Source organism: Aegilops tauschii, chromosome 5, assembly GCF_002575655.3.
Source record: "Aegilops tauschii subsp. strangulata cultivar AL8/78 chromosome 5, Aet v6.0, whole genome shotgun sequence".
NCBI classification, from domain to species: domain Eukaryota; kingdom Viridiplantae; phylum Streptophyta; class Magnoliopsida; order Poales; family Poaceae; genus Aegilops; species Aegilops tauschii.
The window spans coordinates 449,469,989-449,487,247 of record NC_053039.3 but is presented as its reverse complement, the minus strand read 5'-3'; the positions used below and the strand labels follow the sequence as shown (position 1 = coordinate 449,487,247).

At 46.6% G+C, this 17,259-nt stretch overlaps 1 protein-coding gene across 1 annotated transcript; it reads left to right on the top strand.

Moving 5' to 3' along the window:
* The first annotated feature begins 6,128 nt into the window (after positions 1-6,128).
* LOC141022989 (uncharacterized) lies at positions 6,129-8,114 on the top strand. The gene is made up of 5 exons (XM_073499281.1): positions 6,129-6,293; positions 6,531-6,722; positions 6,906-7,279; positions 7,379-7,760; positions 7,875-8,114. The coding sequence occupies exons 1-5, from the start codon at positions 6,129-6,131 to the stop codon at positions 8,112-8,114; spliced, it is 1,353 nt and encodes a 450-aa protein (XP_073355382.1).
* The last annotated feature ends 9,145 nt before the right edge of the window (positions 8,115-17,259 follow it).

Below are 17,259 nucleotides of genomic sequence, written 5' to 3'. Positions count from 1 at the left end.
ACCACCGGGAGGGTCCCGGGGGTCCACCAAGTGGGGCCACCAGCCCCAGAAGGCTGCGTGGGCCAAGTGTGGGAGGGGACCAGCCCCAAGTGGGCTGGTGCGCCCCCCCACCAAGGCCCAAGGCGCATGGGAGAGTGGGAGGGGGCAAACCCTAGGTCCAGATGGGCCTTAGGGCCCATCTAGTGGGGCGCCCCCCCTCTCCTCCCCTTGGCCGCCCCCCTTGATGGGATCTAGGGCTGGCCGCCTCCTCTTGGGGGTGGAAACCCTAAGGGGGGCGCAGCCCCCTCCCCCCTATATATAGTTGAGGTTTGGGCTGCCCAAGACACACGAGAACGTCTCTCTTTCGGTGCAGCCCTACCCCTCTCCCTCCTCCTCCTCTCCCGCGGTGCTTGGCGAAGCCCTGCGGGATTGCCACGCTCCTCCACCACCACCATGCCGTCGTGTTGCTGCTGGATGGAGTCTTCCCAACCTCTCCCTCTCTCCTTGCTGGATCAAGGCGTGGGAGACGTCACCGGGCTGCACGTGTGTTGAACGCGGAGGCACCGTACTTTCGGTGCTTAGATCGGAATCAACCGCGATCTGAATCGCTACGAGTACGACTCCCTCATCCGCGTTCTTGCAACGCTTCCGCATCGCGATCTACAAGGGTATGTAGATGCACTCCCCTTCCCTTCGTTGCTAGTAAACTCCATAGATTGATCTTGGTGATGCGTAGAAAATTTTGAATTTCTGCTACGTTCTCCAACATGGAGATCCCATCTCCCTGGGCCGGCGGCCCCCCAGGGGGCCTATATAAAGGGGGGGAGGGAGGGCAGCAATACACAGCCTTGGGCGCCTCCCTCCTCCCCTGCAACACCTCTCTCTCTCTCGCAGAAGCTCGGCGAAGCCCTGCCGGAGACCCGCTACATCCACCACCACGCCGTCGTGCTGTTGGATCTCCATCAACCTCTCCTTCCCCCTTGCTGGATCAAGAAGGAGGAGACGTCGCTGCACCGTACGTGTGTTGAACGCGGAGGTGCCGTCCGTTCGGCACTCGGTCATCTGTGATTTGGATCACGACGAGTACGACTCCGTCATCCACGTTCATTGGAACGCTTCCGCTCGCGATCTACAAGGGTATGTAGATGCACTCCCTTCCCCTCGTTGCTAGTACACTCCATAGATGCATCTTGGTGAGCGTAGGAAAATTTTAAATTATGCTACGATTCCCAACATATAGGTGGCACCCCCTTCTCCCCATGGACAGGAAGGGGGGAGGGGGAATTCCCCTCCTCTTTGCTGGCCAGGGGGGCGCTCCTCCCCCCTTGTGGCGCCCCCTCCTCTCCCTCCCACCTATCAAGCCCGGTCCTAGGGGGTGCAACCTGTACGGGCGCACAGGGCCCCCAGGTTTCCGGGGCCTCAAATTTTATATGCAGTAGTTAGGGAATAGATGGGCATATTGGTTAATGCTCTCTGCTCCGCTGTCCTGGGCCTCCAGGTGCGCAGGTTCCGATCGTCGTGGCGCCTCCTCTCCACTTCTCATGGTTCAACATCATTCGATCATCAAGGGATCAAAGGTTCACTCAGGAAGATATAGCAATCGAGACTCGCGTCAGGAGACAAAGCAAGTGAAGCGTCCCTTCTCCTTCCCTAGTTCGCCTCCCTTCGTTTCTTCATGCGGCGGCTAGGGCCAACGGCCCAGCGACCCAGATCATGAGTTCAGATCGATGAAAGGAGGAGCGACAACCGACATGAAGGCGGGGAAACTTCGCACCATCTCTGATTTGTCAAGCTTCATTGCATCTACAATAGGTGATTCCGTGATCCCGTACTTTGGCTGTGAGTTCCAATTTCGATCCAACATATAGTTTTGCTAAAACTTTGAAGTAATTTTATTATTTTCATCAATTATGAGTCTTAGCATTGTAAGATTTGGACATGTCTTCGTTGAGAAAATATGAATCTGTTTACCAAAAGCATTTGAAGAAAAAAAATCAAGGACTTAACTCAATCTCATAATAAGTCACTTGATCAAGAGCATGCACGTGATAATAATGTTGAAAATGATCTTATCCCTAGAGATAGTCAGAGATAGAAAATAATGTAGCGGGTGAAGAAAATCGTGATAACATCGGGGCTAATAATATTGATGACAACTTGAATTCTTCACCTATTGCGGATGTTGGTGATTCTTTTCATATTGATATATTTGATCCAAGAAATTAGGATTCCCTTGATTATAAGGAAGTTGATATTTTAGCAGAAAAGTGCCCATTTCAGAGTTTGGCACAGGGTCTCGGATTTTGACGGCCCGGCCCTGCAACCTATATATACTAGAGGTTCTGGGCACTTTTGGATACACAAGATTTGAAGCCTCCTCTAGTTCTCTAGTCTAGTTCGAGTTGTTCCAATTAAAACTAGATCTAGATTCTATAATCCTCATAATTAGATGCCCATTGTGGTTCTAATCTTCTCCTTCTAATTCTCCGGCGACGATTAGGTCTGGACGAAGAAGCGCTGCCGGATCATGAATACCGTATACTTGCAATATGTGGACAGGTCGTGCCTTCGATCTTCCGTTCGAGGGACTGTTTGTGGGCGGTTCGCGGGATCGTTCATCTAGGGTTCAAGGGACTTCGAGAACAATCTATACCGACTCTTCTTCCACTGCAACTCGAGTTGGTAACAGCCGATCCAAACCACATCTTCAGATTGTTCCTGGGTGATCGTAGGACGATTTTTGTTTGCTTTCTACAACATTTCCCAACAGCATCCACGATAGGCGGATCGGTTGGGGTTGCCAGACCACCCGCTCCTAAGTCCATCTCATCGTCACCGGCCATCTCCGCATCGGCCCTCTTTTCAACTTCCTTCCTCACGGCTTCCACTGGCGTTGCTTCTAGCGGTGCTCCCTCTGGGCGACGCTCTCTGCCGAGGCATCCTCCATGTTGATGGTGGCAAATAGAGTAGTCGGCAATGACATGAACGACGGTAGACAAGGACGACGGCAAGGACAACGAGCAAGGGTGGGCGGCTACGCGGATGCGGGAAATGGAGAACGAACGCAGGAGAAGTGCAGTCGAATTGATAGACTAGTAAATTTGTAGCGGATTTGGAAACCAACACGACGGCCGCATCCAGGTGTCTCCTATCCACCCAGATGTGTGTTCGAACATGTTCATTGTCTCCACACTACCTGGTTGCCACTTGCTTTCTGCAAATAAAAAAAAGGGGCGGCCCAGCACCATGATGGGGTCCGTGCACACGTGATAAGTCTTGTCATGCGCCCCTGGTTTTTTTTTAAACACACACCTAGATGTAATGGCAGCAGCACGTCGCACGCCCGAACATGGTGCGTAGTCGTCGGCACATGTCGTTGATCCAGTAGCATGCATCTACCCGCAAATTTCAAAGTGTGGCGATACAAAAGAGATGGCAGAAAGTCCTTCATTGAAACGGATTGTCTGATAATCCGGGATGAATGAAAGGATGGCTCGTTTAGGTCCAATGGAGACTATCTACTTAGAGAGATTCAGTTACTTCTCCCGAACTTGCAGGAATTCAAAATTACCAAATAAGGATTGAGTGTAGAATCTTTTGATGTAATTCCTGCTTTTTTGACTGCCTTTGTGCAGTCGGATGTTTTCCACCAAAACTTTGAATAAATTGCTTTGAATGGCGGTTCTCAAAGAAAAAAGTAGCATAGCATCTGGTATGGAAAATGCAGATGCAGTACTCCTGCTACATACCAACAACACAGAACTGTTAATTTCTGTTCGTGCTAATTAAGTTGTTGGTCATGCTGATAAGGAGTAGTGGAAGGCGAACATGAGCAAGACATTTGTTGCTTAACTATCATCTAATCCCTCCATTCTTAACTATAAGTTTTTTTTAGAAATTTCACTATAGACTACATACGGAGCAAAATAAGTGAATCTACGCTCTAAAATATATATATATACATTCGTATGCAGTTTGTAGTGAATTCTTTAGAAAAAAACTTATATTTAGGAATGGGGGAGTAAGATTCTATCGAGATAATTACACGATAGTACCACATTTGGGGCGGTGGTGGCGAATTGGTACCACTTTTGAAAAAAATTACGTGTCAGTATCACGTTTGGGTCGAACCGTTGCGAATCGAGCTAATCTTCGTATTTCTACGTATTGACGCTGGAACTGACCGCCCGGGCCCGCGCGTCAGCTGCCACGCTGGCGAATCGGCACCCGCCCGCTTGCTCGATACGTGCGGTCCGGCTCGAACCGGACCGGCCCGTGCTCTGTCTCTCCCTCCTCGCTCGCGCCTTTCTTCTCTTCCTCTGTTCGTCGACGAACCCTAGCTCCCTCGCGCGTCTCTACGGCGATGGCGGCGGCGACCCCGGGCGATGGTGGCGGCAGCGGCGGTGGCGGCAACGGCGATGGTGGCGGCGCAAACATTCCCCTCTTCGGCAGCGGCGCGGCAGGAGGAATCGAGGGGAGATCTCCAATCGAGGGCGGCGACGGCTACTCGAGCTCTGAGTATTCCAGCGACGACGACGAGTTCATGGAGCCCGCACTGTCCATGGAGCAGCGGGTACGGCTGGCACAACAATGGGTGGCGAACCCTAGCAATAGCCACGAGCTGACCCATGGGCTCGGCGGCGTCCTGTAAGTTTCTGTTTCCGTCTTTTTTTCTTCTCATTTATTTGCTAATTAGGGTTATAGTGTACTGATTAGGCAAATTGCATGTGAATTGTAGTTTATATGAAGACATATGGAATGTTAGGATCCATTTTGACAATAATGATCTGTTAGAGAGGAAGTTAAGTTGTTCAGATGTGACATATCTGAATATGGTTGCATTGATGGAAACACAAGGCTTTAGTATTGATAATTCACTGCTGTTTTACATGGAGACCCCAGGAGAGCAGGGTTTGGAATTGGTTGATAGTAATGTTAAACTACAGTTGATCAAGAGGCAGAATGAGGAGAGTTTGGTGCTTAATTTGCTATTTAGGGCTTGTCCACCAGCTGTCAGTTTAGCACAAAAGGGTTTTGTAGAGAAGCAAAAATTAGATGCAATTGTTTATTCTGAGCCTGTGGTTTATGATCTGGCTGATCCTCCTGTGTATGTTGTTGATCAGCAAGGTGTAGCTTATGAAGGTCAGAGTAGCTGCTCTATTGCAGCTGTAGGCCCTGCTGTTTTAACACAAGAGAGCAGGAGTGTTCTAAATCCAAAGTTAAAAGAAGTTGTGGAAGAAGAACAAGATGGCTATGATGGCAGTTATGCATCTTCATCTGAAGGGCAATATGACAGTGACACTAACCCTTATTATATTGGGGATTTAAGGCCTAACTATAATGAGGAAATGAATGATGCTGAAGACATGGAGATGGAAGAGGGAAACAGACAGATAGAGGAAGAAGTAGAAGAACAACATGAAGAAGAAACAGAGGATGAAGAATCAGAAGAAGAAACAGAGGAGGAAGAACAAGTGCATTATGAGGGTGACACAGAGGTAGAGGAATTATTTGAGTTGGAGGATGATGACCCTATTGTTCCAGAAGAGGAAGAAAAAATATCTGTGCCAGCAAAGAAGAAGCAGAAGCTGCAAGTAAGGAGGGGACCAACAACAAGGTCACATTCCAGTGTTTTAGAAGAAGTGCAACCTGATTGGAAACCATCATCAGATGAAGAAGATAATAGTTTACTGAAGGACAGTGAAGATGATGGGTTTCAGCCACTAGCATTTGTGCTACCTAAAGGAAGGAAGAGCAGGGCAAAGAAGAGGCCACCTAGAGTATGGTACAATGAGGATTTGGAGTAACCACACCAACAACTGCAACTGCAAATGTGTTTCATAGATCAACATCAATTCAGAGATGCTTTGTTGAGCTTGCACATCACTCAGTGTAGAGACTTCAAGTATCACATGAACTCAGATAAGAGGATCATTGTGCATTGCAAGAATTCACAATGAAAGTTCTGCATTGTGGCAGCTGTTATAAAAGGGGAAAACACTTTTGCAATTAAGAAGATGAGATTACAACACACTTGCCCTAGTTCAATTGAAACAACCAGGGTAAGTGCCAAGTGGCTTGCAAAGAAATATGAGCCACTATTCAGATCTGATGTCAGTACTAGCATACATACACTTATTGATGCATGCATGGAAAAGTATGGTGTGGATGTGCCCAAGGCTATGGCATATAGGGCAAAAAACCTCGCTGTTGAGGCTGTGTTGGGAGATCATAAGAAGCAATACCCAAGGCTGAGAGACTATGCTCAGACTGTCATGGATACAAACCCTGGGAGTAGAGTTGTAGTCAGCACTGTAACTCCAAGAGCCACTGAAAAAATCCCACATCCAGGACCCAGATTCCATGCCATGTTTTACTGCATCAATGGAGCAAGGGAGGGATTTCTACAGGGGTGTAGACCATTCATTGGTTAGTTTATTTTAGCTTGTACACTATTTTGATGTTGTTAGTTTCAATAGCTTGCACATATAAATGCATTTAACATGTTATGTTTACTTCCTGTTTTAAGTATTGATGGATGTTTTATCAAGCTAACCACTGGTGCACAAATCCTTGCTGCCACTGGTAGAGATGGCAATAACAACATATACCCACTGGCATTTGGCATTGTTGGACAAGAGGACAAAGCAAACTGGTGCTGGTTTCTACACCAACTGAAAATTTGTCTTGGAGGAGAAGTTGGACAGTATGGTCCATATACTATAATGTCTGACAAACAGAAGGTATGTCTATCCACCTTGCATTGCCTGCTAAATATGTGTTTACATGTGTATTAGACAGTAGCTTAGCTGTTTAAATTGTGTGCACCAGGGGCTACTGTTTGCAGTTGATAGAGTTTTTCCTAACAGTAATCAAAGATTCTGCTTAAGACACATATATGCAAACTTCCAAAATGCTGGCTTTAGGGGGAAGATCTTAAGAAGTGCATGGATAATGCCAGTTATGCATATAATGAACACAAATTTAATATAGAAATGGATGATCTCAAAGCTGAGAGTGAGGAAGCTTGGCAGTGGCTTAGTGCAATACCCAAGAAAACCTGGGCTAGGCATGCATTTGACACAAATTGCAAGACTGACTTGGTTGTCAACAATTTGTCTGAGGTGTTTAACAAGTACATCCTAGATCATAGGAAAAAACCAATAAGAACTATGTGTGATGGCATAAAGGATAAGCAGATGGTTAGGTGGCACAGGAATAGAGAGAGTGGAAAGGAAGCTAGATGGGAGATCACACCACATTACAGTGAGAAGTTGGAGATTGAGAAGGAAAGGGCCAGGTACTGCAAACCCATTCAAGCAGGTGTTAATTTGTGGCAAGTAACTAGTGGGGAGCAAACACATGCTGTCAATTTGGAACTTGAAACCTGTGGTTGCAGAAAGTGGGACCTCAGTGGAGTCCCATGTAACCATGCCATCTCAGCAATTAACAAGGCAAAAAGGTTTCCAGAGGACTATGTAAGCAAATTTTTCAAGAAACCATATTACTTGGCAGCATATGAACCAATGATATATCCTGTCCTTGGTGAGCATGACTGGACAAAGACCCCAGGTCCAGACATAGAACCTCCAGCATTTAAAGTCAAGAAAGGAAGAAAGAAAGAGAAGAGGATAAAGGGAAAATTTGAAGTTCCAAAGCCAAAGTCCACCTCAAGAATGGGGACAATAACTTGTAGCAAGTGTGGATTACAAGGGCATAAATACACAAGCTGCCTTAAACAGTTGAAACCTGAGTTGGCCTTAAGAAAGAATAAACATGTGGTAAGCCCTTTGAACTAGTTCTTCACTTTGATGTTTCTGTAAATTACCTTTGTCCCTTGTACATTTCTTACTTGTAGTATTATTAAGTGTGTTTCCTTTGAATTGTTTTCCAAGCCTGCTGCAAGGAATTCACAAGGAAGAGGTGTTGCTCCTACAGCTCCTGCAGCAACACCTAGAACTGCTTCAGCAACACCTAGAACTGCTTCAGCAACACCTAGAGCTTCTGCTAGTGCTGGCAGAGGTGGTGGAAGTGGTGCTGGCAGAGGTGCTGGAAGCAGGGCTGGTGGTGGAAGAGGATCTGGAAGAGCATCTTCTAGTGCTCAATCTACTGCTGGGAGAGGTGCTGATTCTTAAGGCCTTTCTCTGCCCCAAGGCAGTATGGTGCCTCAACTTCTAGTGCTCCTCCTCAACCAACTGATGGCACACACACTGGATGGATGACCTGGTTCAATGCTAGTAGAGGTGGCAGAAGGTGATGCAAACTTCTGCTGATGCTACAATGTGCACCTACTACAATGTGGAATGTTATCTTTTGGTTTGATGTCACTCCAGTAACTACTGCTGATGCTTTATTTTGGTTTGATGCCACTACAGCAACTTGTGCTAATGATACATTGTGCTTTATTTTGCTTTGATGATACATCAGCAACTTGTATTCATGGTACAATGTGTATTATTTAGAGTTTGATGCCACTACAATGTGTTTTCTTTTGTGTTTGATGCCACTAAAGCGGATATCTTGATGGTTCTGTTGGGGATAACTTGATGGTTAATGGATTGATGCCACTTGGGTGGATAACTTGATGGTTTATGTTCATACTTTAATGGCATTGTTTTGCTATTTGGTCATATGGATGAACCAACCTAAACCTAAGCATTAGTGTTTATGGTGGCTATGGTCATATGGATGAACCAACCTAAACCTAACCATTATGGTTTACAGTGTCTCGGGGTCGACGGAGCCACCCAAACCTAACCATTAGGGTTTACGGTGCCTAGGGGTCGACGGAGCCACGCAAACCTAACCTTTAGGGTTTACGGTGCCTAGGGGTCGACGGAGCTACCTAAACCTAACCTTTGGGGTTTACGGTGCCTAGGAGTCGACGGAGCCACCTAAACCTAACCTTTGGGGTTTACGGTGTCTCGGGGTCGACGAAGCCACCCAAACCTAACCTTTAGGGTTTACGGTGCCTAGGGGTCGACGGAGCCACCTAAACCTAACCTTTAGGGTTTACGGTGCCTCGGAGTCGACGGAGCCACCCAAACCTAACCTTTAGGGTTTACGGTGCCTAGGGGTCGACGGAGCCACCTAAACCTAACCATTAGGGTTTACGGTGCCTAGGGGTCGACGGAGCCACCTAAACCTAACCTTTGGGGTTTACGGTGTCTCGGGGTCAACGGAGCCACCCAAACCTAACCTTTAGGGTTTACGGTGCCTAGGGGTCGACGGAGCCACCCAAACCTAACCTTTAGGGTTTACGGTGCCTAGGGGTCGACGGAGCCACCTAAACCTAACCTTTAGGGTTTACGGTGCCTCGGAGTCGACGGAGCCACCTAAACCTAACCATTAGGGTTTACGGTGCCTAGGGGTCGACGGAGCCACCTAAACCTAACCATTAGGGTTTACGGTGCCTAGGGGTCGACGGAGCCACCTAAACCTAACCATTAGGGTTTACGGTGCCTAGGGGTCGACAGAGCCACCTAAACCTAACCTTTAGGGTTTACGGTGCCTCGGAGTCGACGGAGCCACCTAAACCTAACCATTAGGGTTTACGGTGCTAACATAACCATCAAATACGGTGCCTCGAAATCATAATCTGAAGTCTAGCAAGCATAACACAGAATATCTGATCCATCTTCTAATGCATGATATAACATCATTTCAAGTCTAGCAAACATAACACACAATAGTTACTGGAGTTCAACATATTATAGGGTACACAACCATTGTTCACAGTACATAGTGGAGTTTAGATGCATAGTTCATCCTTTTCTCACAAAAGGATGAAAAGCATATTTACTACATACATACACAGCCATAGTTCATCTTAGAGAAGTTCACATTTAGTAGAGCCATACACTACACAACCATCATGCCCAAAAGGTCAGCATTGCCCACTAGCTCATATTCATTTTCTTCACTTCTCTAAGATGGCCTGGATCCCCTTGATATTCTCCTTCAGCTTCTCCTCTGCCTTCATCAGCTCAGCAAACTGAAGCTCTAGCTCCACCATCTCTTCACCATGCTTTTCCTTTCCCTTAAGCAAATCTGAAACCTGAAACTTCAACTCTAGCTTATCTTGGGTGAGCTTCTCCTCAGACTTTGTGAGCTCTGCATTCTTCAACTCCAAGTTCATCTTAGCTTCACTAAGCAATTGCTTGTCTGTAATATGCTTCAACTTCAGGTTCTGGATGACTGTAGCTTGAGCTCTTGTCAGGTTCAGTAGCACTTCATAATTCTGCTTAAGCTTCTCAGACTCTGCATCTCTCTTTGCCATCTGTGCCTTCATATCAGCCACCAGTTCACTTCTGCATTCATGCTGATATGTAATGGCAGACTGCAGATGTCTGAAATCCACCACCCTCTCCTCCTGGAAGCTCATAAGCTCATGCACATCTTGGACTAGCTTGTCATAGTTGGCCTCCAACTTGTTCTTCTCTTCTGTCAATGGCGGATAGTGAAAGAACTTTCAAGATTATCATTCACCCTAGCACTCCTGCTATCTTCAACCATTGCCCACAGCTTTAACAATGCATTTTGCATTATTGGGGGCCACTGGTGATCAACCCATTCAACAAACCCACAATTCTGCCCTTCCTGCAAAAAGAGCAAAAAGATAAATAATAAACAAGTTAGTTCATACCACAGGTAAATAACTAGTGCACTAAGCTACATTGGTTCCTACCACTATTTTTCCTTTCTAAATTGGTAATAATAGCAGCACTAAGCTACACTGGTAATTGAGATGTACCTACCCACTAAATAACAGCATGAAACATTACAACACCACTCAGCTACAGATTTGAACAGATTTGCACTCAATATTTAGTTCCAAACAGGAGTAAAAGTGTAACAGCAACATAATTAACAGTGCACTGTCATTAAGTACATAAAAATACCACAACAGCAACATAAAACCTGTAGAAGTCCTAAACTGAATATTTCACATGATACCAAGAACAATGCCACTGCTAAATAACAGTACCACTGTCATGAAACTACTGCCACTGCTGTTGCAAAAGTGAATATGCCCTAATAATCAGGCCTTGTAGTCATGTTCAATATGCCACTGTCAAACCAACAATAAAATGACAGTATCAACCAAAATATAATATCCAACTATCACCCTACAATTCATACTGGCTCTGCACATGCTAAGAACCTTCTCCCTGTGCCTGTTCCTTCAAATGCGACAAGCCTCTCAGATGCCTTCCCGTGCTTCTCACATGGCGACATCGTTTCCAGCTCAAGCCCCTGGTAATCTGGATCTTCAACGCTGAAAGGGACCTGCCGAACCTCATACAAACAAAATGCCCAAATCAAAACCCAGCAAAATCAACCAAATCAAAAAGCCCCAAATCTGAAACCCTAACCCTAAACCTAGCTCAAGGGAAATCACCTGCTTAAGCCCGTCCGTGGATGAGGTCGAGTGCATGTACGGCAGGCTGGACGTCTCCTCACTGCTTTCGTCTTCGAAAACCATGGCGGGCGGCGGCGGTCCGGTCCGGCAACGCTGCGGGCGGCGACGAGGGCGGCGAGAGAGGAGCGAGGAGGAAGGCACGAGCGAGGAGGGAGAGACAGAGCACGGGCCGGTCCGGTTCGAGCCGGACCGCACGTATCGAGCGAGCGGGCGAGTGCCGATTCGCCAGCGTGGCAGCTGATGCGCGGGCCCGAGCGGTCAGTTCCAGCGTCAATACGTAGAAATACGAAGATTAGCTCGATTCGCAACAGTTCGACCCAAACGTGATACTGACACGTAAAATTTTTCAAAAGTGATACCAATTCGCCACCACCGCCCCAAATGTGGTACTATCGTGTAATTATCTCGATTCTATCAGATTCCCTCTGTTCGCATTTATCTAAGATTCGTACTGTATATTTGCATTGTAGTAGTAGTAGTTCGTTCATCTCATGATGCAGTAAGGCACATTTTTTTACACGAGAGTTACTGCAACAGTGGTCGTATCCTGCATTGGATGGTAGAACAGACAACCTTTCGGCCGTAGCAGTCTTGTGCACTTTTTACTCTGTGTGGTCAAATCAGTAGGAGTATGGTCTAGTGTATGGAGCTAGGTAGGACAAATCCTTTTCTGAGCCCGGGTTCATCTGCACCCATGTTGAATAAAAAAACAAAAGAAATACTAGAAAATTTTAAAAAATTCCAATTTTTTTCCCATGATAGACAATTTGATGCGTGAGGTCTGCCCTAATTTTCAAATCATTTGGACAACTGAGCAACTCTCGGCAAAAAAGACAAATTCAGGGTCTGTAAAACAGTTTACCGTTCATGTACTCTATTTTGACCCAATTTGTCTTTTTTCGCTGAGAGCTACTCAGATGTCCAAATGAGCTAAAATTTGGAGCGAACCTCACGCAATAAATTGTCTACCATGGGAAAAAATTTCAGAATTTTTTTAATTTTTTTAGTATTTGTTTTGAATTTTTTTCTGACCGGATGCAGATGAGCCTGGGCACCGAATCGCTACACTCCGTCCTCAGTTACTGCTCACACACACACTCTCTCTCTCTCTCTCTCGCATGAACGGATGAACCCATGCGGACATTGTTTGCCCCCAACGTCCTCAGTTATTGTGCTTTGTATCTGAGGACGCGTTTGGTTGCTCGCATCAGACCTAGGTTCAGACAGACAGTTCTCGTTTTGTTTGGTTGCCTTACCCGCATCTAAATCTTGGCCGGTACGAACCTTAAAGCAGTGCTCAGCCAGGCCCACTAGGAACGGCCGAATCGACAGTTTCCAGCGAGTCAGGCCCGAGCGATGGAGGGAAGGGGAATGCCGCGCTGCGCAACTGCGGGCAAGGAGATAGCGGGAGCGATGAGCGATGGTGCGTCTCCAAAAAAGCGGCGGGATGAATTCGAGTCACCGCCCGCCGGTTGCCCTATATAGCCAGGGTGACCGCCACGACAAAACTCCCGCCACCATTTCCTCCCTCTTGAGCTTTCCCTCCGGTGCAGATCGACTTCCACGATGAGGTAAGCGGCGCAACTACTCCAGCGATCGGTTGACTGCGGCGGCGGATCGACTGGTCCTCTTCTCCGATGTGCCAGGCACCTCCTCCGTGGCTTCTCCGATGGCGTCAGTAAGTTCAATCACCCCCTCCTCTCTACTAGTTCTAGCTAGATTTGTTGATGTGGTAGGGTAAGATCTTCCAATCTGTTTGACTGTGATGTTGTAGTTGCTAGTTTTGATGGATTTGAAGCATGGTAGGGGTTGTTTCCATGTCGGCAAGAATTGATACCTAGTGGCCATGGAGGGAATGGTAGTATGCTTAGATGTGTGGTATGCTAGTGTGCAAGTGTAGAACAAAAACATCCATGTGTCCATGATTAGTTCGATCTGTCCATGTTTTACTGGTAGTTCCTACTATCTATGTGTAGTGTGTTGTGGTATTGATGACACTTACATTTGTAGGACATGACCACGCAACAGTTTAGTCAGGCCATCGTGCTGTCCGAGAGCAAGTTCCCGCCGTCCTACATCGAGAACTGCCAGCCTCACATCGACCAGATGCCTCCTGAATCAGACATTTTTGACATGCCGCCTACTGTTGGAAATATGCCCTAGAGGAAATAATAAAATGGTTATTATTGTATTTCCTTGTTCATGATAATTGTCTATTGTTCATGCTATAATTGTATTAACTGGAAACCGTAATACATGTGTGAATACATAGACCACAACATGTCCCTAGTAAGCCTCTAGTTGACTAGCTCGTTGATCAATAGATGGTTATGGTTTCCTGACCATGGACATTGGATGTCATTGATAACGGGATCACATCATTAGGAGAATGATGTGATGGACAAGACCCAATCCTAAGCATAGCACAAGATCGTGTAGTTCGTTTGCTAGAGCTTTTCTAATGTCAAGTATCATTTCCTTGGACCATGAGATTGTGCAACTCCCGGATACCGTAGGAATGCTTTGGGTGTACCAAACGTCACAACGTAACTGGGTGGCTATAAAGGTGCACTACAGGTATCTCCGAAAGTGTCTGTTGGGTTGGCACGAGTCGAGACTGGGATTTGTCACTCCGTATGACGGAGAGGTATCTCTGGGCCCACTCGGTAATGCATCATCATAATGAGCTCAATGTGACTAAGGAGTTAGCCACGGGATCATGCGTTACGGTACGAGTAAAGTGACTTGCCGGTAACGAGATTGAACAAGGTATTGGGATACCGACGATCGAATCTCGGGCAAGTAACGTACCGATTGACAAAGGGAATTGTATACGGGATTGATTGAATCCTCGACATCGTGGTTCATCCGATGAGATCATCGTGGAACATGTGGGAGCCAACATGGGTATCCAGATCTTGCTGTTGGTTATTGACCGGAGAGTCGTCTCGGTCATGTCTGCATGTCTCCCGAACCCGCAGGGTCTACACACTTAAGGTTCGGTGACGCTAGAGTTGTAGAGATGTTAGTATGCGGTTAACCGAAAGTTGTTCGGAGTCCCGGATGAGATCCCGGACGTCACGAGGAGTTCCGGAATGGTCCGAAGGTAAAGATTTATATATGGGAAGTCCTATTTTGACCACCGGAAAATGTTCGGGATTTTTCGGTATTGTACCGGGAAGGTTCTAGAAGGTTCCGAAGTGGGGCCCACCTGCATGGGGGACCCACATGAACGTGGGTAGTGGGGGCAAGGCCCCACACCCCTGGTCAAGGCGCACCAAGATCCCACCTTAGAAGGAATAAGATCATATCCCGAAGGGATAAGATCAAGATCCCTAAAAAAGGGGGATAACAATCGGTGGGGAAGGGAAATGATGGGATTTCTTTCCCCCACCTTTGCCAACGCCCCAATGGACTTGGAGGGCAAGAAACCAGCCCCCTCCACCCCTATATATAGTGGGGAGGCGCATGGGAGCAGCACCCCAAGCCCTGGCGCCTCCCTCCCTCCCGTGACACCTCTTCCTCCCCGCTTGCGCTTGGCGAAGCCCTGCCGGGATCCCGCTACTTCCACCACCACGCCGTCGTGCTGCTGGATCTCCATCAACTTCTCCTCCCCCCTTGCTGGATCAAGAAGGAGGAGACGTCCCCGCTCCGTACGTGTGTTGAACGCGGAGGTGTCGTCCGGTCGGCGCTAGGATCATCGGTGATTTGGATCACGACGAATACGACTCCATCAACCCCATTCTCTTGAACGCTTTCGCTCGCGATCTACAAGGGTATGTAGATGCACTCCTCCCCTCTCGTTGCTAGCATCTCCTAGATTGATCTTGGTGACACGTAGGAAAATTTTGAATTTCTGCTACGTTCCCCAACAGTTGCATCATGAGCCAGGTCTATGCGTAGATTCTATGCACGAGTAGAACACAAATTAGTTGTGGGCGATGATTTGTTCAATTTGCTTACCGTTACTAGTCTTATCTTGATTCGGCGGCATTGTGGGATGAAGCGGCCCGGACCGACCTTACACGTACTCTTACGTGAGACAGGTTCCACCGATTGACATGCACTTGATGCATAAGGTGGCTAGCGGGTGTCTGTCTCTCCCACTTTAGTCGGATCGGATTCGATGAAGAGGGTCCTTATGAAGGGTAAATAGCAATTGGCATATCACCGTTGTGGCTTTTGTGTAGGTAAGAAACGTTCTTGCTAGAAACCCATAGCAGCCACGTAAAACATGGAACAACAATTAGAGGACGTCTAACTTGTTTTTGCAGGGTATGCTATGTGATGTGATATGGCCAAAAGGATGTGATGAATTATATATGTGATGTATGAGATTGATCATGTTCTTGTAATAGGAATCACGACTTGCATGTCGATGAGTATGACAACCGGCAGGAGCCATAGGAGTTGTCTTAATTTATTGTATGACCTGCGTGTCAATGAAAAACGCCATGTAATTACTTTACTTTATTGCTAACCGTTAGCCATAGTAGTAGAAGTAATAGTTGGCGAGACAACTTCATGAAGACACGATGATGGAGATCATGATGATGGAGATCATGGTGTCATGCCGGTGACGAAGGTGATCATGCCGCGCCTCGAAGATGGAGATCAAAAGGCGCAAGATGATATTGGCCATATCATGTCACTTTATGATTTGCATGTGATGTCTGTCATGTTTACATCTTATTTGCTTAGAACGACGGTAGCGTAAATAAGATGACCCCTAACTAAAATTTCAAGAGATGTGTTCCCCCTAACTGTGCACCGTTGCGAAGGTTCGTTGTTTCGAAGCACCACGTGATGATCGGGTGTGATAGATTCTAACGTTCGCATACAACGGGTGTTGATGAGCCTAGCATGTACAGACATGGCCTCGGAACACAAGCAAAGCACTTAGGTTGACTTGACGAGCCTAGCATGTACAGACATGGCCTCGGAACATAAGAGACCGAAAGGTCGAACATGAGTCGTATAGTAGATACGGTCAACATGGAGATGTTCACCGATGATGACTAGTCCGTCTCACGTGATGATCGGACACGGCCTAGTCGATTCGGATCATGTATCACTTACATGACTAGAGGGATGTCTATCTAAGTGGGAGTTCATTAAATAATGAGATGAACTTAATTATCATGAACATAGTCAAAAGGTCTTTGCAAATAATGTCGTAGCTTACGCTTTAGTTCTACTAAGATATGTTCCTAGAGAAAATTTAGTTGAAAGTTGACAATAGCAATTATGCGGACTGGGTCCGTAAACTGAGGATTGTCCTCATTGCTGCACAGAAGGCTTATGTCCTTAATGCACCGCTCGGTGTGTTGAACCTCGAGCGTCGTTTGTAGATGTTGTGAAACATCTGACATACACGTTTTGATGACTACATGATAGTTCAGTGTGTGATGCTAACGGTTTAAAATTGTGGCACCAAAGACGGTTTTGAAACGTCGCAGAACATATGAGATGTTCCAAAGACTCAAATTGGGATTTCAGACTAATGCCCACGTCAAGAGGTATGAGACCTCTGACAAGTTTCTTAAGCCTGCAAACTAAGGGAGAAAAGCTCAATCGTTGAGCATGTGCTCAGATTGTCTGAGTACTACAATCACTTGAATCGAGTGGGAGTTAATCTTCCAGATGAGATAGTGATGGTTCTCCATAGTCACTGCCACCAAGCTATTAGAGCTTCGTGATGAACTATAACATATCAGGGATAGACATGATGATCCTTGAGCAACTCGCGATGTTTGACACCGCGAAAGTAGAAATCAAGAAGGAGCATCAATTGTTGATGGTTAGTAAAACCACTAGTTTCTAGAAGGGCAAGGGCAAGAAGGGATACTTCATGAAAC

Excerpts from the sequence above, each read along its gene's own strand:
- LOC141022989 (XM_073499281.1), top strand. The coding sequence starts at position 6,129 with ATGGAAAAGTATGGTGTGGATGTGCCCAAGGCTATGGCATATAGGGCA. Across the intron at positions 7,280-7,378 it reads ATTGAGAAGGAAAGGGCCAG|AAAGTGGGACCTCAGTGGAG; the intron begins GTACTGCAAACC and ends CTGTGGTTGCAG. Across the intron at positions 7,761-7,874 it reads TAAGAAAGAATAAACATGTG|CCTGCTGCAAGGAATTCACA; the intron begins GTAAGCCCTTTG and ends TTGTTTTCCAAG.